The following is a 25,816-nucleotide window of genomic DNA, read 5'->3' as shown; positions in this document are numbered from 1 at the left end:
TTGTTTAGTCACAGGAATCTTGCTGCATTGTGCCTGGATAGAACACAGTGATACACTATAGTATGAGAAATAACTAAATAATGATCTTCAGTTGTCATTCAGTGTAAGAAACAAAACCATGTGCTTTAAAAAGTATAAAAACACAACACAGCATTCTTGCATAAATTGAAAAATAAAAAATGTTTAAAATATAAAATTCATTTAAAGGTCCCGTTTTTCGCACTTTGTTGAAGCTTTGATTGTGTTTACAGTGTGCAATATAACAAGTGTTCATGTTTCGCATGTAAAAAACAGTATTTTTCACACAATTCACCTATCTGTATACCGCTGTTTTCACTGTAGTAATCCTTATAAATCTTTTTATAATCACAGGAGCGTTTTTACTGACGAGATGCGCATGAAAATCGCATTCGATTTTTTTGCACAGCCCTAACATCTAGTTAACAAAGCTAAACAGCATTGCCCTTTGTGTAATAAGTTACAGAAACTGTTAAACGCACCAACTTAAATAATAAAATACACTTACCGGTTGTGGTGCATAAACATTGCCTTCTCCAAACAAAGAGGGAACTGCTCCATCTTTCAGGAATAATCTTTGTGCGAATTAAACACGCATTAAACTGATTGAGATTGAGCAAGCTGTCCTCAGCAAAATGTGCTGCACATAGTTTTACATGTGGTTTATAATTTTCGGGAACCGAGTTAAACATAAATTGTAAACATTAATCTCTAAGTACAGCGTCCCTGAGAAGGCCAAACAAAGATGATTGGATTCTGAGATGAATATAACAGCGTTTCGACAACATGGCGACAAACACAAATGCAGCTCTTCCTCTTCTCCGTCGGAGCACAACAAGACCACGCCCCCGTTTTTGTATTTGTGTGGGCGGAGGTTAGTCAAAAAACTTTTTTTGTGTGACGTCATTACTGCAGGAACAAGAGGGATGTAGTCCAAACAGGTCGTTTTTTTGTAGGCGAATTCTGTTAAATAAAATATCTTGCTTGCATTGAACTTTGAGCTTTAGAATTTATTATTTATACTCTAACAACAACAACATTACACACTAACCAAAGTTTAAAACATGGGATCACGAAGAACGGGACCTTCAAAAAGTGCACTTGCCCCAAAATTGTTAAAATCCCAAAGATGTGACACCAGTTTGGTCATGCAAATAACACCACACAAAGTTCACAACAGCAAGACCATCTTAGACACACAAAAAGAATTCAGTTTGACACATGTTGGGATTCTCCAAATAAAGCAGATCATCTTCAGTGCATGCTTTTTGGTTCCCAAACTTCACGGGACCATATAAGCCACTGAATCCACAGGATGAACGCAGCTCAAACTTATTTAATTCGAGACCAGGGTCAGGTTGAGGACTGGTCAGAATATTCGGAAGCAGGTGGGGCCGGGCAGAGTGAGGGGTAGGGCCGGGGCTGGTCCAGATTCACATATGTGATCTGCAGGTTGATGTAATGTTCCCCCTCAAGGCTGGAGTGGATTTCTTGAATGACTTTCACGAGACTAGGGAAACTTGGTCTCTTCTCAGGCTCAGGATTCCAGCACTGCAGCAGGATGGACCACCTATAATACAAAATCCAAAATTATTTTATCATCTATTTGCCCATTATGCCAATTATGAAGCTACATGTAAACCTAAAAATTCCTGTTGGGTTTTCACAGCTGTTCCCCCATTTTTAAAGCGATAATATTGTTTTGTTATATTATTATTATATTTAAGTTTAATATCTAATGTATAGTTTTTATGTTCTTTATGATCCACTTACAATGTTAATAAAAGTTTTCAAACAAAAAAAGTGTATACTTTTTCAAGACGGTTTACTCTTATCATTAGTTCTTCTGGTGTTTAGAAATATTTTAGAATTTTACATAATTTAATACTTTAACAACAGGGATATTAATAATATATTTATCTTGCTTTACTGCTTCACCATGAATTGTGATTTTCTAAATGCAAAATAGGTGTTGCTAACATGTAAATGTGGACAGTTACATTAAAAAAATCCTTTAAATTATATATTTTCATAGCATAAATATCAAAAAGCCAAAGATAACATGATTCCTCATGATACAACCCTTTAAAAAAATAAAAAAGGTAGGTAAATCATACAGGGAATTCAAGCAGTATTGTGGTTGTAGCAGTCGACGGCCTTGCATTAGATAGGTTGTAATGTCATAAGGGTCCACATCAGGATACGGACTGGCCCCTCTCGTCATCAGCTCCCACATCAACACTCCAAAAGACCACTAGAGGGAATAAAATACGTTACAATTTTTTTCCCTGACTCTCCTTCCAGGATGACAGGATCCCATCACTGAGATCACACGTATGTGATTGCAAAACTGTTATTCTTGAAATTTCTTGTTAGGTTTGTCCACATGTAAACTTACCACATCTGATTTGGTGGTGAATTTCTGTGTCTGAAGGCTTTCTAAAGCCATCCATTTGATTGGCAGCTTTGCTTTTTTGCTGTCCTTGATGCTGTAGTATTCCTTATCATAGACGTCACGTGCCATCCCAAAGTCAGCCACCTTCACTGTAAACGACTCATCCAGCCTAGGAAAATTGGATTCATTACATTTGTTGGAATGTTTGTGTCTATACTCCTTGTTCTTTAATAAGACAACAAAAAAAAACATTTTGGTGTATACATACATTACCAGACTAAATCAGATTAAATAAAGTTTGCCTCTTACTTACATGCAGTTACGTGCAGCAAGGTCTCTGTGCACAAATTTTCTGTTTGCGAGATACTCCATTCCTTTGGCTACTTGAAGCCCGAAGCCAATCAGGTCCTTCAATGTGGGATTCTGAACATGAAGGATATATTGTAATGAGGCAACATTTTAATGTAAAAGTTAACATGAATATACCTAGATTAAAAAGTTAAAATTAGTGGTCCATTGAAATGATATTACTCTGGGCCAAAAATTCAGGATGCACTTGGCCAAAAGCTGAATCCAAATCCAAAAATACATTTTATTTATTAATCAATCAATAAATCAAACTTATTAACATTAAATAATGAATAGGTACAGTACAAATGAATATGTAAAATAGTACATATATTTGGCAAAATGCTGCTTTCTTGGGTTATTGGTCTAGCTATCTATTAAGTTTATTGTCAGAATGTCATGAGATAAATACTGTATAACGTTACATGGAATTATTCACAAGTTGCTTTATTGATGCTTTTTTGTGATTGAAACACTGCTAGAGCAATTTTTATGAGACACGATACATTTCACTAAGTACTGTTTCGTTCTGTTTCGTACGGATGTTCATTCATACATATTTTGTGCTATAACTAGTAGTAAGGAGGAAAAGATGATTGGATCATGTGTTGCTTGAACAGAGATGGTGAAAAAATAGGGAATTTTTAAGGTGATATATTAAAAGTAACGAAGCACAAAGCTTATTGTGATTATTGGATGGCAGGTGCACTACAAATAATGTTAAGTGAAGTTTACACATCAACAGAAAACAGTTGTAATATCGATATGTAGAATGGTATAAAATAAATGTGTTTACCCTCTGTGGAGAGCGAATAAAATGCCGAAGGTCTCCATGTTTCATGTATGGCAGGATCACCAGGGGAAGTCCATCACTGGGAAGCACAATGCCCAAGAGGGACAGGACATGGGGGTGGTGGAAGGCCTTCATAAAGATTCCTTCTCTTAAAAACTGCTCCACCTCTTCCAGATCAGTGATCCCTTTCAAGAAAAATTGAGAAAACCATATTTCCTTTTTTTTTCTTCTTTTTTTTCATAATTACTGGGCATTACAAATAATAATAAACATGACATAATAATAAAAAAATTATAATTATCAGCTTATTGTATCATCCACAGTTTTAATATTGGTGTGCCCCTATTTAAAACAGCATTAATTTACTTACTATTCAGTGATTTGACAGCACAGTGGATCTCTTTGTCATCACTATCAGTAAGATATCCATGATACACTGTCCCAAAATGACCTAGAAAAGATTTGAGAATGATGCGAGTGTGTGAAAGAGGATGTACTATTAAAAAAAGAGAAAAAGATGGAAAACAGTGTAGCAAATCCAGATGGATTGTCGTTGCCCTAAGATATGTACCTTTGCCGATGATTTGGTCATGCTGGATTTTAACCTTATTATGTGGGATCAAAACATTCTTCACCTCCTCCAACAGATCTGGCCGGAGAGCGGACACAGAGATGGTCTGAGATTGAATCAAAGCAGCTGCTGCAGAGTCCATCGAACCAGCATAAGGCAGACTGGAGGACGTCGTGCTCAAGCCGTGGAATGGAGAAGCTGTCAGACCTACAGAATGCACAGTTTATGTTCATTGAAGAATGGACGCTCTCCATGAAGATTCGATGTGCCAAGATGGGCTATATACTCTTTGGATTATAGGTAGTGTCTCCATGGTTAGAAAAACTTTAGGACTTCAGGTTGTCTCACCTCTTCTGTAGTCACCATCAGGTGATCTGTCATAATTCTCCACTGTAGTACGAGTTGAACGCAGTGATAGTCGAACCTGAGCAAGTGCAGCTGCTGACCAAAAAAAATATTTAGTATTTTTTTTTTTTTTTTGAGGGGGAAAGGGCGTACGTTCACAAATGTTTGTTTTTTTTTATACATTTTTCATTCCGCTTACAAAAAATTATCAAAAATAATCATAATGAAAAGCAAATATTTTCCATATATTTTAAAAACTTGCTTTAAAGTATAATAATTACAAAATTATTTTACAGCGCTAAAAAAAATATCCTTTAATTTTGGAAAAAATTGAGTTATTTTGACAGAACGCACTTACATTTCTTTTTCTTGCGCTCTCGTGCTATGGCTACGTAGGCCAGAGCTGCTCCCACACCGACTGCAGCCAAGATGCCCAGCACCATGCCCACAATAAAATTGTTGTTTGTTCTTACTACTAAACCAATGTCATATTCTTCTCCGTTCACTAGCAACTGAGACACACAGTGTGATAGAGCAGTGCATCAGAAATGACATGCAGAGCCAACTTGAACTTATTACAACTTATTAAAACTCTGACCTTAACTGGTGCCCCCCGGCTATTGATAGTCAGATTTTTCGGGATCCTGCAGGTGATCTCATTGTCCAGAACTTTAGCCTTGCAATCCACTCCATCAATTGTCATAATGATTTTCATGCAATCAGACACCAGGGCTAGTTTTTTGTGCTGGAATAAAAAAAAGTGATTAGATTAATCTACAATGGAAGAATAATTTGATTTACAGTGACAATTTCATAATTTAAATTTGGCAAATCATTTATTGTGTTGTTTTAATTGTAATTCATGTCCGTCATTGTATTTTGGCCAGAAAAAAAATATGTGAAGAGAAAAAAATATTCAAATATTATTACAAATAAATTACATTTTTGTATATATTAACATTAAAAAAAGGTTATTTTAAATTGTATTAATATTTCATACTAATAATGTTTTTACTGTATTTTTGATTAAATGCAGTCTAGGGGAACATAAGAGACTTATTAAAAATCAATTTAAAAAAAAACAACACTTTTTGGAAAAATTATTCTACGACTTTTGACCAGTAGTGTATTTAACATATATATTATATATACATATTTTACAAAAACAACACATGAAGACATGTGGCCTGGTCGGACCATATACAAGACTATATAACAACACTATATAACCACTGAGACGAACATGCAATGAGACTTTGTCCTGCCCTGGGCTGAGCTCAAGCACATGGTCTTCTGTTTCAAACTTGATGGGTTCTCCATTAGCATGGCAGGTAAAATTCTGAGGCAGGAGTTCCTTTGCTCCATCCAGATCCACAGTGAGGATTCCTGTTGATTCCTCACATGGAGGGCTTGTGCACTCCATTTGGTTGGGATTCCCTTGACCAACACACACCTAAGGGGGTATAGCATCCAATAAGTGGCAACATATATACTACTAATAAACATGGCTCTTCAAAATGCTAGCTAGTCCTACTTTTTGCACAGGCATCATGCTATTGCCTCTGTAGTTAATGATGGCTTGGGAAACAGAGTCCAGATTCTGTCCGATGATGGTAATTTTTGATCCACTTCATTGCAGCAGGACCCCAAAAAATACATATTGAACCATTTAATGGTCTTTCACATCACTATTACTTGTATATCTACTGTTAAAGATGCCATTAAATGTTTGTTACAGAAAAAAAAACTGAATGTTTTGACTCACCTTCTGAAACCACAGTTGGGCTTCACACCCGTCACCTCAGGATTCCCAATATAGCTGAACGTTTTTGTGGCTAAAATAGTTGATTCATCAATTATAACCTTCACATCTACTTCTAAAGTCTCCTCAACACCTTCAGACCTACAAACAATAGAAGTCCCATCCCCGGAGACACTGTGGAGAAACAATAGTAGGAAAATACTCAAATCTAAGTGGTTAAAAATAATGCTCTACACTGGAATTCTTATTATCTTTTTTAAACCATGACTAACAGTGAATTTCTGGCACAATAACCTTTCAACAGGGCAAATTCTGTCTCCAAGGCTGACAGTTCTGCTTCCACCAGCATCCAGATGTTTTCCTGACAGGGTGATCAGGGTTCCTCCAATCTTAGGTCCAAAGCCTGGACTGATATCTGTGATTTCTGGGGTCTGATGGGAGATATCAAGTATGCAAATAGCGTTATCAATCTAAATTTGGTTTAGTTTATCTAATTGATCAGCAGCAGTACTGCTAGCCAATATTTCTTGATAATCTATATGTCAAACCATTTAATCGAGTGTAGTAATTAAAGGCTGAGAATGTTTTGCTCATTACCACAAAACTGAAGCCTTGAATGCTAGAATTCCCAGAGATGAAGTATCCACTTTCCACGCTCTGTTCATCCACTTGCACTGTTACATCAATATTTTGCTCCGGGTCAGACACCTTACTATCAATCCTACACACCAGCCTGAGAAAAGAATGTAAAATAAGAATCATGAACACCGGTGTTGTTACTGTTAACTAAAACTAAAACTATTAAACAATGTTTTAGTTAACTGAAATGAAATAAAATCTGAAAAATATATGGAAAACCTAAAAACTGTATTTATCAAACCTTTCAGTGCGAAAATTCAAATGTGTATGTTACTTACAGGGAGCTGCTGCTTTTTTCTGGTATAATAGTGCAGCCACTGTTTCCTACTTTGACCTGGTGAGAAGTTTGAGTGATAGCAGCTCGGGAAGAAGACTGGAAGTTCCAGCCACAAAGAGTGATCTCACTCTTACCATTTGAGGGCACCGTGCTGGGAAAAAACTGAAAAGCAAAAGTGGATTCGTGCAAAAAAAAAAGAAAAAAAAAAAGCTCATTTTGTGGTTGTGCATAAAGTTAATAATATTTTTTTTTTACAATTATGTGACAATAAATAAATGACAAAGGCCTGAAATATTACGATACACAATGTATTTATTATGAACACGATTTAAACAACAAAGTGATCTTACTCCTAATTGATGATTCAGCTGTTCAACCTAGCTTTGACATGTGTGATTACATTCGTGTGATCACTCTTTGTTCGTCCCTGTGATTTGAACATTCAAGTCTAACCTAGAGAGCAGCTGTCATGTATTTGTATGAGACAGCTTCACAAAGTTACCACAGGGGTATGATGCTAATAATTTTGGATTTTTCAGTCTTAAAACTTTTTTTTGGCTCATTTTATCAGTAAAGGAAAAAATGACTAATAATTCTTCACACCTGAATATAAGGAGTTTTTTTTTTTCAGCCTTTATGGTCAACTACATACTGTATATATCACACTCGTTGCCTTCTCTAGTGCAGCTCAACCAACTCTCATCCCATTAGTCGATATTTGTTGTAGTCCAAACAAGTTGTTAGTTGTAGTCTTTAAAAAGTGATTTTTGTTGAATAAAATATCTCCTTTTGAATTGGACTGAGCTTTGTAACTTTGCAGAACTTTTTTATGCTGAAACAGCAACATTACAGACTAACTAAAGTTGAAAAAGTGAAAAAGCATAATAGCACTCCTTTAATAGGCATTATTAAACAATTCATAAATGCAGCTATAAATGTTTTGCTCTTGAGCATATCTATAAAGTTCAATCAGTGTATTTTCATACTATTTTAAGGATCAGTTTATCATTTATAAATTATTACGTTATTTACAATATATATATATATATATATATATATATATATATATATATATATATATATATATATATATATATATATATATATATATATATATTGTATATAATGCTTTGATCACAAGAGATTCATTCAAATACACTGATTCATCCAGTAAAGAATCAAGTAAATGTTGAATGAGTCATTGATTCATTCATAAATTACATGTGATTTTGTTTAGTTGTCAAATGTTTTTTCTTTTAGAATTGTGAGAGAACCACAACCTCCAATAAATCTCAGTTTATCCAGAGTCGTTCAGCTCTATTTTGCACAGAGTGATGATTTTTGTATATGGTTTTCAGCTGCGACTAAATGTTTTACAAAAAGAGACAGAATAGGTCTGTTTGATATCTAAGTATTTGACCTTTTTTATATTACAACAAAAAAAATGTATCTCACTGGACTCGAAGAATCGAGTTTGTGCCATTTCATTTTAGTATTCTTAAATGGGGAACATTTTACAAAATAAAGGTCCTTATGCAATCAAATGAGTTCACAGCCAAAGCTGACACTGACACAGGAGTGGGAACCCGTCCACATGGATCCAGCGTTTTTGGAAAGTGAAACCGATATTTTTTGAAACCAGATCCCAGAGTGGATAAATCTGAATATAAGTCTTTGTGTTTTCGTGTGGACGGGGCCATATGTATATATTTTTTTAATTATGATGTCATCCCACATGTCGACCTTAGTCAGACACCGCTACATCACGTAAGAGCAACAATGGTTTGTATACAGCGGGCAAGGTTTATGCACATGCTCCAATTCTTCTTCTTCATTTTTAGTATATCTCTGTGACAAAATTACAGTGCCACATACTGATCTGGCATGTATACTACATTATTTTTTAGTCGTTTTCACTGGACACAGATATTTCTTGATATGACGCCGTGTGGACTGGATTGTTTTTTAGAACGAGGGAAAAAAAGATCGGACTGGGGTAAGCTCCAGCTTCGTGTGGACATAGCCTGAGAGTCCAGCAGGTACTGTGGTATACCCTGACCTGCCCTGATATGACTACAAAGACTCTGAAGCAGCCTTCATATAATCAGTACACACTCACTTTAAATTATAAATGCAAACTTAAAATACAGACAGTTTATTGTCCCATTTATTGCCCAATTATTCAATGTGTTACCTGGGTGATAACTGGAGGGCAGGAGTTGTTACTCCACTGATCGTCACACTGATGCATTTGACAACAGACTCCATTGCACCAGCCACATCCCATAAACTTGGGGGCATCTAAACACACTGAACAGTTGAGGAAATGGGCACAGCCTGGACCTCTGGGAGACACATTTATCAGCTGTACATACAGGATGAAGAGACAGGTTTGAGATCGGACAGATGTAAACACAGAAAAATGCAATTGAAATCTATGAGTCACTTTTGGTCGTTGTGTTTTCAAACCTTAAACCTTCAGTTCACTGCTGATGGCTGATAAGATTTTGAACTGTACAGAATAAATGTGCATACCTTATTTCCAACAACAAACAGCAGAGACTCTGAAGAACGAACAGCAGCTATTCGTGACACTTTCTGCTTATCTTCCACAAGAGAGTAGTTGGCAAAAAGTACAAGAGACGATTTGCTCAGAATAACCTGAAAAGTAAAGTACTTTTTTTACGTCAAGACCCAAAACCACACAGGAAACAGCTACACAAATATAAAATATACATAATATTTGTCCTTATAAGGGCAAAATCCATTCACTGTCTCCATCCAATAGAGGTCTGGCTTATGATTGTATTGGCCATTGACTAGCAGGAAAGATATGAACTTTAATGTTCTAAACAGTTGGCAAGGAGAGGATTCTATGAAAGCCTCCATTGAGATACTCACAAATCTGATTTAGTCAGAATTACAAGATATAATCTCAGAATTCAGACTTTTTTCTCACATTTTTGATTTACATCTTGTAGTTCTGACTTTTATCCTCAGAATACTGAGTTCCACAATTTGTTTTTTTCCAGCATGAAATAAAACTTTTTTTTTTTAGAAGTTAATTGCGACTTCTTAAAGCACAATTCTGACTTTTCTTGAAATTGTAAATTTATCGCTCACAATTTGGACTTTGGACTATAAAAACAGATATAAACTCAGAATTCTGACCCTTTTGTCAAAATTGTGAGTTAAAACCTCTCAATTCTGACATTTTTCCAAAGAATTGTGAGTTTATACCTCAGAAAATGTAAGAATTGTGAGATAAAAATCTATTTAGGGGCTCTTAGATTGGTTTCTGAAACACCCTAGAAGAACTTCAGAAACACAATATGTTAGCTCCCAATTAAAGCGTAAGTAAATTTCAGTAAGGTGCCAGTAATTTTTCACAATACTTGAATAGGAATCAGTTTCTTCAAAAAAAAAAAAGTGATTCACAAATAACCTGCAAGAGCCTTCCATCTTCCGTGCCAATGTGTGCCACAGTCTTGGTCTCAATGGTAGTCACCAGAATAGAAGTAAAGAGCACATTGTTCATCTGCCTATTGAAGAAGTCCACTCTGTAGTAAGGCTTTGCCACCATCGTGGGGACAGCACGGCAAGTCAAACCATCTCGGTTCTAGACAAAATAAATCAAAATAGTGGCTGAATAAATATATATTGTGAATGCAAAAACAGTTTTTTACTGCAACTTTTTGCTGCTTAGCAAGAAATATATTTAAAAATCAGGGTGTATACAGCATATACAGGAATTGTCAATTTGCCTAAATGAAAACTGCTAAATTAGCAACTGCAACAATATACACTCTATATTTTCAATGGACTGTTCCATGTTTGTTACAATTTTTTACTGGCTTCAAAAGTGTGGCACTGTGACAGAAAAAATACATCCACTTCAACAGCAACTCCAGTGAAAAGGAAGTAACAACTTGTAAACGGAAGGCTACAGACACAATCTGGCACTAATAAATGATTTGATTCCTGCCCCCAAAAGCTTGAACCAAATTAGGATTTGTGGGATATTTGCAGTCTTTCAGGAGTAACGCTCACTGAATAAATAGGAAGCGAACATGTACTGTCCAGTCAGGATTTAATTTCCATTGCAGTAGAAATTAATAAAACATAAGAGCAGATGCTATCATATATGTTGACTTTTTCTCCTTCCATGGAACACACATTTTAAAGAGTTTTCCGACTTTCTAATGTTTCAAAAAGGATGTAAAGTTACCCTAAAAGTATGATTAAAGTGGTCTCAATTAATATGTTAACACAGTGAGCATGATTTCACGAAATACAACATGTTCCTGGAACAAAATCCTTGTTGATTCAATCATCCAAATAGAACTGAGATATAACTTTTCATAAAATATCTGTTTTAGGATTACAATCGGGGTTAGGTGCTTCTATACCCTTGTTAATCAGCTATCATTTCCCACTGCTTTATAGGAACATTTTTGGGGGGTAGGGTTAGGTTTAGGGGTATGGATTGGGTTAAGTCTATATTTTTGGACAATAATGTTGATCCAGGATCAACAAAAGATGTTTATCCAGGAACATTTCTTACTTGGCAAAACCACTGCGACCACATTTGGTTGTTATTCACTGGAAATCTTGACCTCCATCAAGGAGACATTTAAGAGTTGAAAAAAGATAAATTACTCTTTCATTGTCTGAACTATGTGCTTTTGAAACTTACTGATCCAGTTGAGTAAATAAGCGAAAAAAAAAAAATAATTTCAGAACAACTGATAAACGGATTTCTGTAAAATAATGGAATTTCAAGATAGCAAAAAAAAATGTAAATAAAGATTTAAGTGCGATTTATTTCAGCCAACCTCTTCAGTATTTCTGTTCTACTGGTTAAAAACAAACTGTTGATGTGAGTATTGAATATCCTGACACTACAGGCTCTCTTTGACTTATCAGCTCTGGCTCCTAGCCTGTTTAAGATCTGTTGAGGGATAAAGCCATACTCGGCACAAACGTCTGCCACAGAAAGTTCAGTCTAATATTAAGGTATTGAGTGACGTATTAAAGTTCATGTACGAGCATGTGGCAGCTGGTATCTTTAAAACAAAAAATTGGACTTCATGAATTTATCAATACAGCAGAGACTTCCAAAACACATGTAATAACAGTGTATGATGAAGCCCGACTCTCACAGCATGACCCCTGAGCAAGTGCAGCTCAACATTTGATTTTAAACGAAAATAAAATGTTTGTGTGAGTAATTCCCTGACACTGGCTTTACTAACCCATCAAATATTTTACGGTCCACTCCTTTTAAGGTATCGGTTGTGCAATATAAACTAGACCAATTGCATAAACCCTTTAAATAAGCACAAAATGAAGGTGGTTGCCAGAGTGTTCTGGGGGTTTCTATAACATTGCTAGGGCATGTTGCATGCCTGCTATGATGATGATGAGGTTGATAGGGTTCCGAGTGTGTTCTGGGGGTTGCTACGGCATTGTGAGACAATTGCCATGGTGTTTGGGGGTTGCTAGGGCATTGTTAAGTTACTATTGTGTTTGGGGGCTATGCAGGGTATGCAGTCCCAATTTCTTACAGACACAAAAAAATGGGGGTTCTCAGGAGCAGGCTGGAGAAACACAGATTTATTAATAAACAAGACCACACTAACGTAAAATGTAATGGAACTGCAGTGAGAAACACAAACTCACCTCACGTGGGCACATTTCACAGGGTTGAAAATGGCACAATCCCCGAGGGATCTGCTCTGTCCCACTTGAGCAGCAGGACTCTACCCCTTTCTCAATCTCACAGTTCACATCATCTATTGAAAATGCGCACAAGGCAGACTGTTTGACAGGATTCCCATTATCATCGGTTACAGCAAACACACCATAAAGAATTGAGCTTTCCGTCTTTACTCCTAGCTCATCTGCCAACTCCTTGCCAGCCGTACTGAAATGAGCAGCTTGAACCGAGTTGTACAGTACATCCTTAATCCATTGGCTCCTTTTCCTGCGTTTGGGCTCAAAACGGCACTCCAGAACAATTTCCCTGTACATCCAAGGCTCACTGTCCTTGATCGGCAGCCGCCCAAGATGGGTCTGCAACTTGGCATTTGGTTTAATTGGGCTCTCCCACTGTACAGATAAGAAATACACATATTCTGGCGTGGAGAATGTATAGATGTAGTCGATGGTAAACATATCCTGGAATTCAGGAAGAACTGTCAGACCCTTCACTTGGCTGTCAAAACCATCTTCTGTGGCTAGTACACGACGAATAGAAAGGGACTGTTTGCCAAAAGTTCCAGCAATGGTGGTATTGATGGTTGCTGCTGTAAAGAAGAATGTTGAATAACCATCTTCAACTGCGCTGACCTTTGTTCCCAGAGGACTAGCGACACAGTCTGGACAAGCTGAGTGTGAGTTGACCTTTTTATCAAAAAAACATTCAGAGTTGGAGGGTCTTGCACTTTTATTAAGCTTAACGAGGTTACAGACTCCATACTGGGTACTCCCACAGATATACAGTACGTTAAAATAGTCCAGAGGCTCTAAAACAAGAACTTGGTTATCCGTGTCCAGTGGCGTTCCTGGTTTATTCTTAACATCACAATGACAGGTTTGACAATCTGGACTGTCAACTGGCCCGGTTCTTACTTCCCACAGTTTGGTGAAATTTTTGTCCAAGGCTTCAACCACATTTTGTGAGGCCACATAAACCTCATCAAAATTTTCATTAACAACGATGTTCTGTATGGCTTTTTCAGTTTGGAAAAAGGAGCTAGAGTAGGAAACAGAAAAGTTTATGTTCATTTGTGGGACTGTAGGACATGATTTTAGTGCACAGGTCAGATGTATCTGCAACCAGACACATTTTAACAAGGTCCTAGGGCTGAAGAACATCTCCGCTGTCCTATGTAGCCTGAGGCGAATGGATTTCACTGCTATTGCTAATACATGATGAAGATAAACAGGACCTTTGAATAGGAAAATAGAGAAGAAAGAGAGATCAATATGTACACTGTAAAATTGATTTTACATGATTATGTCAGAACATCCATTCCATCCTTTCACAGTATCTTGTCATTAACTTTAACAATAAGACGCGCTAAAGAACAGTAATGCAACCACTGATCTATTTATCTCTATTGTAGATTTATTATAGAATAAATAATACAGCATGAAGGCGTTCCCATGTTTGGCACTTTAATATTTTGGCGGAAACTATGGTTACTGTGGTAATATTTTGTAAGTGAACTAGTAAAAACAATTACGCAACATATATTTAAGAGAACGATTTTCTTTTTTTCTTTTTGCTTTTTTTTTTTACTGTAATGTTAGCAATAGGACATTACATAAACTCCTTCTAACGAATTTCTGACAGTCCAAAAAAAATAATATCCAACTTAACGCGCAATTTATCATCAAACATGTCACAGTGTAACTAGCTTTGATTTTCGTGTTTAGTCAAGGAATTAATTCATACAGTTTATCAACTACGTTGAGGCTAAGAAATATTAACTAAAATGTGACCTATGTCGTGGACATGTTACAAAAATTCTAAGAAGTAAAAGGAGAAACTGTATTATTGATTATAAAAAGTGTGTGAATTTACCTGAGGCTCACCTGTGGCCTTTTACCTCTTCCTCAGAAGTCCAATGAAGAGTGATCGTGCGCACTAAAACGACTTACAAAAACTCCACTGAAAACGGTAGCATTAATTGTACTTAAAGTTAAACATATCTGGGAGAAAAAAAAAATCTCAAGTTTAACTGGTTTTTCGCACGGGACAGTTTCGACTTCTTGTAATCAGCATGAGATAGAGAATGCGTTCAATCCCCCATTCACACAGAACACGCCTAGACACCTCACAAGGAAGTGATGTTGCTCAATCCTCCCCAAACCTAAATATCTCCCCAGGGATTACAATAATTAAGGCAAAATTAAGGTTTGCAATCCCCCTCCTTGTCTAAATAGCATTTAAGCCCATATATAATTTATGTCTACAAACATTTGAATTTCCTTGGCTTGTGGTTGTGATTTTCAGTTCTGTTTCGCATTTTTGAAGGAATGCAGGGAATTTGTTCTCATGCAGGCTATAGGCTATTTTGGGGAGAAGGGGGGGGGCTGTGACGTCAGTAGACTTTTCTTTCTAATGTAGGTATGTAATAAACCAGCAATCAAAATAACCTATACTTAAATACATGCATACATACACTTTACATAGAGGTTTCGGTGATATATGAAAAATTAACAGCTGTTTCACACTAATATACTTTCATGTTGGCTCAGGAGGGAGGGGGAAATTGGTTGAGTGTTCTAACGTGTTTTGGGTGTGCTATATTCTGAAGCTGAACGTGAGAGACATTTTAACATACATAGCAGATTATGTAATTTTGGATTTCCACGTAAATTAAATACAGATGTTATTATTATTACTTCTTGTGTTTGCTAATTATAACATATATGCCACTGTCTATATAAGAAAAAAATTATAATTGCTTATTCCAAAATATTTAAAAATATATATTTATTTGTCTAAATATATAATTTATCATTTATAGATAATTATTATTTTATTATTATAAATTGCTTTTATTTATTTGTGTCTTTTCTGTAGTCAATGGGAAAAAAAAGAATGTGCCTAATGAGTAGGATGTCATTAATTACTTGCGGAATAACACTTAAGACAAAAAAAGGTTTTAGGCTATAATTTAATGTTTCGAAATTATATTGGCACATTTGGATCTTAGTGAGTTACATCTTGGTTCCACGAATTTAAATTATATATATATATTCACATTTTTTCATAAGTTTTTGATACAATGCTAGAAACACAGTATCCACATGGTGGCGCCACAACCTATTTAAACATCGTGTCATAAAATAAGAGTGCTTTGTAACAAGCCAGCTATTCATATGTATTTGCTGTTTGGAAATTAATACTTTAAAACAATATTCTATGGAATATACATATTAACACTCTAGATTTTATTTTTAATGTTGCAAAGCATTGAGTTATACTAAAAACATGCATGTAAGGTCAGTATTTTGTGGCAATGCAATATAAAACACAAACTGCAAATGTAGACGCCTTTATCAATTACAGTTACACATGCTAATATCGGTAACATGTACATCGCAACTAAACGTTTTACTTTACATTGCTTGAAAGAGAAATTTCTAAAGTTGCAGAGAAAGTACTTTTCTGTTCATTACAAGCATTTGAGAACAGCTTGGCCTATTATTAGCCTAAACAGTCCATTTTGGACAGCCAGTTGAGGGACAAAGGTCATCCAGACTTCCGTTCGTCAGCTCAAACTCTGTTTGGGGTCTGTTCAGATCTCTTTAGTGTGTGTCTGTTTGCCGGAATGGGTTGTTGTTAAACTCAGTAGCCAGTAAACTACATTGGTCAGGAATCTGCGTCATAGCCATTCAGGCTGGAGTGAAGGCTATTCTCCCTCTGTCTGTTTATGAGTGTCCAAAGGTGCTGCTCTGGCCTCAGTTGAGGAAGAGGGTGATACATAAAGTCTTTCCAAAACAGGAGAAAGAAAAAAGAGAGCGGTTGTATGATTGTAAGCTTTCTAAAGAGCCCATGAAATCAAAATGAGAGTTTTGCGGTTTAAAGTCCATGCCCATTAGCACTAAGGTCATTTATAACTGAGGGAAAAGGGTTTCTTTTATTTATTTATTTGTTTTCATTTGTAAAAAGAAAAAAAAGTCTGTTTTCTCTTTATAACGAACTGTAATCATAATTTTTACATTTAATTTACTATTTTATGTCCATTTTTAAACATATAAATCTTTTGAATGTTTTTAAAAGAAGTCTATTATACTAAGGCTGCACTGATCAAAATACAGTTAAAACAGCACAGTTGTGTAATATTATAATTAGAATTATTATAATTATAATATACTGAAACAGAAACATTTCTTATTTTTATCTATGTTGGTTGTTTAATATTTTTATGGACCCATGATACACTCCCATTCAAAAGTCTGGGTTGAGTGAAATAAGAAAGAAAGAAAGAAATAATACTTTTATTTAGCAAGAATGCATTAAACTTATCGAAAGTGACAGTAAAGACATTTATAATGTTACAAAGTAACATAAATGCTTTTCAGTGACCACTCTATTCATTAAAGACTCCTGAAAAATCACATTTATTTATGCCGTTTTCATTTATTTTTTAGATTTTTAAGTTTGAGGTGTTAAAAAGAAATCCCCTCAATGCAGCCAGCAGGGAGCAGCCTATTTCTGCTCTTATGCCCTTCATTGCACTCTCTAAATTACATTGTCAATTTCATAAAAGGCCTATATGATGCTTTTCCATAGACACGCCACTAATTCAGTTCACTAACTCGTTGAATCAGCTATGAAGCATTGAGCTCTGTCTGTGTTTGGTTACTTTGATCCAGTGATTTATTTCACTGGTGTGCAGGAAGAGTTTGACGTTTTACTTCTGGCTTGCATTACTGTGGAACAGTCAAAGAAACACAAACAATGTTCCTCTCTCCTTCCTTCTCTCACTCTCTCTCTCTCTCTTCTATCACTTTTAGTGTGCTTTCTTTTCATGACAAATAACTGTGCAATTGCATTGCCAAAGTAGCTACTGGTTATGTTTGAACAATGCAAATGACATAAAAAAATAAAACAGAATTTTACATTTTCTAAAGAAAACATGAGTGCTGCTGTTAAGCAAGCATCACTAACAATAAAAAAGAAAGGATTAATGCATCAAGTGCATCAATTATGTTCATTTAATAGGAAAGATGAGTATGTCATTATAAGGTAAACAGACAAATTTGGGACATACTAATTTTATTTGATTGAATATTTGGATTTTATGTATTGAATCAAGAGATGCAATTAAGATTACATTTTGGCTTTCTTGCTTCTCTTTCTGACTTTGTTTCTCTCTTTACTCCCCCTCTCTTGACTTGGCTGGATCCATGACCTGGCAGTAACTAGATACATGGAAGAAGGAAGGCAGGGCATTGCCAAACAGTAGAAAATGGATGGAAGTTAAGAAGATGAATCAGGGCAGAAAAAAAAAAAAACCTTGATAATGTCTCAGTGAAAAACAATGTAAAAAAAATATTAGCATGGTAATTAAAACTCAACAAGCTGTTATTTGGTGCTGAACCTTTAAGAATTCTATGTAAATGTCTTCTTTGCATAAGAAATGGGAAACTTGCTAAATAAATTACTCACAGATTGTAGGTATGCTGTCAGCTCCACTGTCCCATTAATCCTACATTGCTAGCTGTCATTGTTAGCAAAAAAAAAAAAAAAATGATAATAATAAAAAAGAATCTGCCGGTCCATGTGTATAGTGTGAAATCATACATGTGCAGATATGTGTCTGCTGTTTCAGATAATAAAATAAAAGCAGCAACATGAGGTAAACCACCAACCGCCCAACATCACCATTTCCCTTGTTCACTTCCGTGAACTTTTGCTGAGAAGCTCTTAAATAAGTCTGATACCTGAAAAACACGTTTAAACTATAATAATGGAGCACTCACGTGCTCATCAGAGTGGATTTTGAATGCCAGTTTCTGTATAGACACATACTTGTCTCTTTCCTACAAAAAAAAAGCTGTTGAACATTTCTATAGTGATTGCCTTGAAACATTAAAAATGCATGAAAATCCAAGCTTGCCCCGACCTGACATTCATGGTAAAATAACCTTGTCCTGACAAAGTTTCCCATGTTTCAATAAATAATAGGTGAAAAATTAGCATGAAACAAATCCATCCATTAAGAAGTTTTTCACTTCAAACAATTAATTCTGGATAAAATACAAGTCCTCTATTCATAATACCGCTTTCTCCAGTGGAACAATAAAAGCTGTTTTGTCGGAATCAGGAGAGAAATATGCACATATCAAGCACTTTTTACAAACAAAAATAGCCAAAAATTGTTTAAACAAGTCTGTCAGTGGATTTTGATGTGAGAGGACAACGGGGGGTGTACTTTTTCACTGAAGGAAGCATAAGTATAGACTTGATGGTGATGGATTTGTTTCTGACCAGCTTTTCAATTCACAATTTGTTAACTGATGGAATGGAGTGTTGTGGATTACTTGTGGATAATTGTGATGCTTTTATCAGCTGTTTGGACTCTCATTCTGATGGCACCCATTCACTGCAGAGGATCAGTTGGTGAGCAAGTGATGTCATTTGTTTAGATGAAGAAATAAACGTTCACTGTTTTCAGTGTGCACTCAAAAAAATGTACTTTCACCTTTGCTAATTTTACTTAATCCGTTCATGTTATGATTACTTAAAAAAATTTATTTAACAATGTGAACTTGATTTAATCTAGTTCATTCAACAAAAAAGTGTGTATTGTCAGCTTTACTTAAAAATTATTTGTTCAGCCAACATAACATTTTTGCTTAAAGGTAACATATTAGTGAGACCAACACAGACTTGCATCTCATTGGCTGAGGATTTCTGCAGTGTATTATGGGTAATTGTTATTCTGTCACCCTCTTGGAGAAGTGTAGCACCATTAGATAGGTAGATGAGTAATACAATTTATAGCAATCAAGTTGTTCTAATAAGTTTTAGAACAAAACAAACAAAGAAACAAACGGTTTGAAATGTTGCTTTGTAATTTAAATGTGTTTGTGATATGCTTTATAGGCTGTAATTATAGAAAGGTTTGAATGAAAAGTAGATTATTCAGCTGCTCATCATCCTAATGCAAGGGGGTGGCATTCCTAAAATGGCATTGTTCAAATTTTATGTCATCATTATTTAACATTTTCAGGTACAATTAACTCATTTGTTGTTTGTTGACTCTATTAAGGGTTGTTAAGTTTACTTAAACTTCTTTTGTAAAATGAACTTAATTATTAAAAACATTGTCCAAAACATTGCAGATTACTTGGGCTGACACTATTAAATTAAGCTTTGCCCAACCATAGTAAATAAGTTGAATCAACCTTAATAAATTAAGTTGACCCAATGTAAGTACATTAAATTGGAGTAACAGAATTGCATAATGCTGAAATAAAGCAAATTAATCATGTGGAAATCCTTTCCATGATTTTTTTATGTTCGTTCAAAGAGTTATTTTTTTGAGTGTGGTTTTATTAGGTTGTTTCCCCTGGTTTCCCCTATTCATTTGTAATGCATTTTCTTTGACTTTGGATCAATGGGTATTTGGATGCTTTGTCTTTCTAATATCCTCTAATTAGCCAAACATTGTTGTCATCATCACAGAGGAAGTACACAGAAACAGGTCATTAGTCAAATGCAGCATAAACTGGCCTTGTCTGATGTTCTTTCGTTCTCCACTCGAATGTGTAGGAGGACAAGCCAAGAGTTTGAGAACAGAATGTGAATGATCCTCCATTGTATGATGTGCAAAAGGCTCATTGTCTTGGAGAGAGACGGAGTGAAAAATAAACTACCCACACACATAGACTCTCAGCGGACTGCTAACGTCAAATTTATTGGTTATTGAGACATGCTTGGCTCACATCCGAGTTGCATGAACATTTGCCTGCATCATTGCTCTTTATAAAAACTCAAAACAACCTGCTTAGGGGCACATAACACAAATGGATATAGTTTACAACTACGAGTTAGATTTGCACTGTAGGTCATGTGCTCCACAGGTCCATCTGTTTGGGATGCCTGTATGCCCACTGTTACTTAACTCATGATCACATTGGTTGTACCAGGCAATCCAACGGTATAGACAAGACAGCATCTTTAAAACACAGATGTTTATCGCAAGCATGCAATTTAATGCCCAACAATGGTTAGTATTTACTTTCACTTGACCTTAATTGCATGTCACTCTAAATTAATTCTTAATGTCAGATCCATTCACTCAATAGCATTTTAATCAGGAAATAACAGTCATGTGGATTTTATGGCTCTGTTTGAATAACTGCCTGGACATTCCCAAAATTGCCTGGGTGAGATATTTCTATTTAGGAGGGTTTGCTGTGATTTTTAGTAGGAAGCTGGTGATTCATTCTCTCCTGAGTGTAGAGGTATTCATAAGGCCAGGCGGAGCTTGAGGCTTTTGTGGAGACACTTCATGTCTATGAAACTGAAACAGAAATGTGTGTGCTCAAAGAAGTGCCGTCTCTAGACATAAATAACATGTGGGGCTTAGTCTATCAGTGCCATTTTATTTGTTCTGGATTTTTAACTCAGCTATTAATAAAGATATGATCAGATGAGATAAAATGTAATTAAATAAAAAAATAAAATGTGGTATTATTTGGCATTATTAAAATTAAAAAAAGAAAAATTACAACTCACTGATTGTTATTATTATTTAGGGCTGTAATAGTTTAACATAAAAAAAATAATAATTTTGAACAGTTTTGCATTGTATTGTGTCTATTAATGACACTTGAAAAGAGTCAGTTGGTTTTTATACTGTGTATCTCTAAAACGTTTTCTAGACTGAGCTGCAGTATCTAGAACTATCTAGAAACATTTGAGACAACAGAGAAATGTGTGATGAACAGTTCCAGGCCTGTAGGAGGGTCACAGGCATCAATAAACCCCGTGCTGTCTGCTGTTCCTGGAATCACTAACACTTAATAGCCATCACCCTAAACCACTTACACACACTCATAGTATGCACGCGCTACTGTTTCACACGCTTCTTATTCTTCTCCAGATAAACTGCGTGAGTAGGATAAATGCTGATGGAATGTGACCAGAATGACCATATTTTAAGTGAGACTCAGATATTAAAAACCTCTAAGCCCCAGGAGAGAGCGTTTGAGGCATTTATCTCATATCTTTCCTCTCTTTGTTTTTGCTGAAGAAATACAATCCTTTCATTCAACATTCTTACTTAACAGATCTACTGTACAAAACCACCCATGCACAATGTCCTTCCGTCAGCCAGACATGTCTCGCACAACATCTGGTTTTGTCTTTCTGTCTGGTCTGTGTCTCCCCCGGAGCACTGTGAACACGTGCTGCAGTGTGAATGTGTGTTTGTATCGTAGCGTTATGTAAGTCTACTCCTCCTCCCCATATTATGTCTGAAAGTGCTGATGTGGCTACTTTAGAGATCTCCATGCAATGTGCACCGATTCATGGATTTCTACTGGTGGACTGACATGAACTCGTGTTCACAGCTCCAAGAGACGGCAAATCACCAGACATATAATTAATGCAGCAGATGAGCTCAATGTAGCCATTATGAAACTAATTGTAGGTCTTAATATACACCTCATATTCATCAATGCAAGGTGGATTCAAATGTGACAGATTTGATCCGCTCATTGTTTTTCATTGAATAGTAGGTAGTTCAGTACAATTAGCAGCAGGGTAATTGCAGCACTTTCAATCAGGCTTTTATTCGGTTTTCAAAAAGGATTTGCTCTTTTGTTGTTTCTCAATAAGTAGTTAGGCTGAGAATAAACTACACGTGTTTGGTTGATTGCATCTCTTTTAATTCTTTTAAAACGTCTTCGGACCAGTTTCCTAATATTTCGAACTTGTTAAAAGGAATTAGTTTATTTAAAAAACATGGAAAGCCTGTCACCATTGACACGCTGAGCACAACATGTGGCTTAAAATGTGGATCATTTATCACTGCTTTGGCAAAAACTGCATCTTTCAAATTACATAAATTCTTTTCTCACTCGGAGACTTCAAAACCTATGATACAGAAATGTATAAGATTAAATCTGCAACATATCTACTTCAATTCTATACTGAAAACCATATTCAGAATTTCAAAAAACAAATACTGTCAAATCAAGTTTGAACACATACACAGGTAGTCTTTCAGTTTCATTTCCATCTAGTCGAAAGATATTAATTTTGTATTGTAATGTAAACATGGACTATGTAGTGAATTATAAGCAGACTTATGAAAGCAAACATTGTATAATGCTACCTGTTGTTGGTGTTTTGGTGTTTAGGTCAGTGTTTTATGAGTGATACAATGTATTTGTTGGTACATTGTGTTTTTAATGTACATAAGTGTTTTGGTAGTTTTAGGTCATATTGAATAACTGCTGAGCCAAGCTGAAAGTTGGCTAGGAGAACTGTTTGTATAAAAAAGTGACTATATAAAAAAAAGTGTCCTAGTGATTAAAATTCATGATTGAACTATCCCTGTAATTAAATTTTTCGGTGGATGTTTTTGTACATAATGTGAGCGGAGGTCTTGTCCATTCTGTGCAGTGAAGCTTCCCCGAAAACTTCATCTTATCGTTTCTCTCTCACGTGTTTGGTGTGGTGGGTGGCTAACCCAGTGCATGAGACCACATAAGGAAACATTTAGCCTGCTTTAAATATGTCTTCAGAAATACAAAACAAAGGATTTCAGTTCACTCCTGTTAGTCACATGATTAATAGGATCTGAATTATCTCCTAATATTTACATAATGTCTAAGTAATGATAAGCCAAAATTACACTAAAGTAAACAAAGATAGTTGTATATGTTGTTTCAGAGTTTCAGACCAGAGGAACATAGAAATGTGCCATGCATATTAAATATTCAATGAAAACAAATACAGTGAAAACAGTATTATATAAAGATGGACAGATAGATATGAATGTTCATATGACAGAAAGACAGTCTGTGTGTCTTGTGGGTGTGTGTGAGAACTTGCTGACTGGTGGTTGTTTATATCTTTCCAACCAGATAGTAGCCGAAACAGTGCTTCACTACAAATGGGTTGAAAGGGAAAAAGTGAAAGTGACGTGACATTCAGCCAAGTATGGTGACCCATACTAATTCATGCTCTGCATTTAACCCATCCAAAGTGCACACACACAGAGCAGTGAACACACACATACCCGGAGCAGTGGGCATCCATTTATCCTGCAGTATCCGGGGAGCAGCTGGGGGTTTGATGCCTTGCTCAAGGGCACCTAAGTCACGTTATTGCCGGCCCGAGATTCAAACCCACAACCCTAGGATTAGGAGTCAAACTCTCTAACCACTAGGCCATGACTTCCCGGGTTGGACTATATTTGTACTGCTGTGGAAGTGTGTCCCTGTCAGTGCATTTGTAAGTGTGTGTGTGTGTGTGTGTGTGTGTGTGTGTGTGCTCTTGTTTTTTTGACATATTAGGACACAACTCTGTATAATGACATGGGTATGACACAGGTATTACAAGGAGAGGGTGACTTATGAGGAAATAACCCATGTCCCCATTTTTCAAAAAGCTTATAAATCATGCAGAATGAGGTTTTTTTTTTTTTGGAGAAAGTAAAAAGGCACAAAGTTTCCTGTGAGGGTTAGGTTTAGGGGTAGGTTTGGTGAAGGCCGATAGAATATACAGTTTCTACAGTATAAAAACCATTACGCCTATGGGATTTCCCCACTTTTCACAAAAACAAACATGCGTGTGTGTGTGCGTGCGTGCGTGTGTGTGTGTGTGTGCGCGTGTGTGTGTGTGTGTGTGTGTGTGTGTGTGTGTGTGTGTGCGCGCGCGTGTGTGTGTGTGTGTGTGTGCTCATTTTCTCTCCTCATGTTGGAGGTTTTGTGTTACTGGGTTCCAGTAACCTTGTCTCTGGCCAATCCTGTTGAATTATACAAACATGTATAATTCAAAGCCAAGCAGGCCGGTGCCAGTGACCCAGGTTTTATGCACTATACCTTCTAACTACAGCCAAGCTGTTATTGATTAGAAGTGTTGTGTATTGACAAAGTCATTAGTGATGCTATTTTCAGGTCAACTCAGGTTTGATTAACCTTTCACACAGAAAGCTCCAGTACATGTGTTTTTTAGCACAGCTGAGACACATTTATTTTAGGGTGTTTTTAGTTCATTCATAGTATTTTTATTTATGGTTTATATATCTGTTTGCTTCATGTACATTATTGCAGCACATTACAAATAAAATGTATTAATAATAATAATATAAAAAAAAATATTAAAACCAGTTTGATAATGTAATAGAGACATCTTCTCCTGCAGAGGACACACACTCTCACCTCTGGTGTCTAAACCCTGGCCTTGGTTCTGGCTCTGACATCCAGAACTTCCAAACAATCCGATGAGTCTTGGATGGCCCTTGGATGACTTCACCAAACTTGGGAGGTTGGTAATCACGTCAGTAACGATACCCTAGAGTGTCATGTCAAGTTTAGATATGGCATAGAAGCTGAGGCATTTTAACATACATGCATAAATATGTTGCAAGTAAACTAAGGGAATGGATTCGTCAAACAAAGTTTCATTTTCAACACAGCTCATCAGCTGTAACTCTAAACTGAAGACATCACTGGCAGGAAGACTGGACAGCGATGACACCAGCACCGAAATACACACTGAATTAACCTCTTACATTAGTGAACCAAAAAGGACCATGCTGCCAAACATTCCCCATCATCAATCCAGATTCCCAAAGACTTCAAGGAACATCCAATCCTCTTTTTTTAGCTCTCCTGTGGGACATGAGACCTAGAGCAGTCAGTCACCCTGGAGAAAGTGTTGAAAGGTGACTTTCATTGCACAGTTCATGGAAAGAAGATGTGATTTAAAAGGTATAATTAGCTGCCTTTTCTGAATAGCTCAAATAGCAGGGATATTAGAGTTGGGATTCTGAAAAAGAAAACCATTTAATAGCATTTAATCAAGTGAAGAAAATAATAATAATAAAGCAATACTGTAAAATAGAAGCATTCTTTAATAAACAGACTGAATTTATTCAAAATAGAAATAGTAAAATGTCTTA

The 25,816-nt window shown here is 36.0% G+C and overlaps 1 protein-coding gene across 3 annotated transcripts; it reads right to left on the bottom strand.

Moving 5' to 3' along the window:
* Positions 1-978: 978 nt before the first annotated feature.
* On the bottom strand, positions 979-15,095 carry LOC113050462 (macrophage-stimulating protein receptor-like). Of its 3 annotated transcripts, none has more exons than XM_026213430.1 (21): positions 14,740-15,094; positions 12,831-14,101; positions 10,594-10,767; positions 9,684-9,809; positions 9,343-9,513; positions 7,150-7,310; positions 6,830-6,965; positions 6,527-6,663; positions 6,236-6,406; positions 6,005-6,098; positions 5,714-5,923; positions 5,069-5,215; positions 4,829-4,982; positions 4,474-4,566; positions 4,126-4,332; positions 3,925-4,005; positions 3,558-3,739; positions 2,727-2,836; positions 2,417-2,582; positions 2,136-2,272; positions 979-1,588 (listed from the first exon to the last, which is right to left on the bottom strand). In XM_026213430.1, exons 2-21 carry the CDS (start codon positions 14,025-14,027, stop codon positions 1,372-1,374), a joined length of 4,071 nt encoding a protein of 1,356 aa, XP_026069215.1. In that variant the 5' UTR covers positions 14,028-14,101; positions 14,740-15,094; the 3' UTR covers positions 979-1,371. The 3 variants fall into 3 exon arrangements, with proteins under 3 accessions (XP_026069215.1, XP_026069214.1, XP_026069216.1); XM_026213429.1 differs by having other exon boundaries at positions 1,372-1,588; positions 14,751-15,095; XM_026213431.1 differs by lacking the exon at positions 14,740-15,094 and having other exon boundaries at positions 1,372-1,588; positions 4,474-4,563; positions 12,831-14,027.
* Between the last annotated feature and the right edge of the window lie 10,721 nt (positions 15,096-25,816).

The sequence above is a fragment of the Carassius auratus genome, chromosome 31, assembly GCF_003368295.1.
Source record: "Carassius auratus strain Wakin chromosome 31, ASM336829v1, whole genome shotgun sequence".
Classification (NCBI taxonomy): Eukaryota; Metazoa; Chordata; class Actinopteri; order Cypriniformes; family Cyprinidae; genus Carassius; species Carassius auratus.
This window is presented reverse-complemented; position numbering and strand designations above follow the sequence as displayed.

What these genes read in the sequence shown, in the direction of transcription:
- LOC113050462 (XM_026213429.1), bottom strand. Translation starts at nt 14,027, where the DNA reads ATGTTCTTCAGCCCTAGGACCTTGTTAAAATGTGTCTGGTTGCAGATA. An exon ending in TGTTTGTTGTTGGAAATAAG is followed by an intron (nt 9,514 to 9,683) that starts GTATGCACATTT and finishes CTGTATGTACAG; the next exon opens with CTGATAAATGTGTCTCCCAG. An exon ending in TTCAAGGCTTCAGTTTTGTG is followed by an intron (nt 6,664 to 6,829) that starts GTAATGAGCAAA and finishes ATCTCCCATCAG; the next exon opens with ACCCCAGAAATCACAGATAT.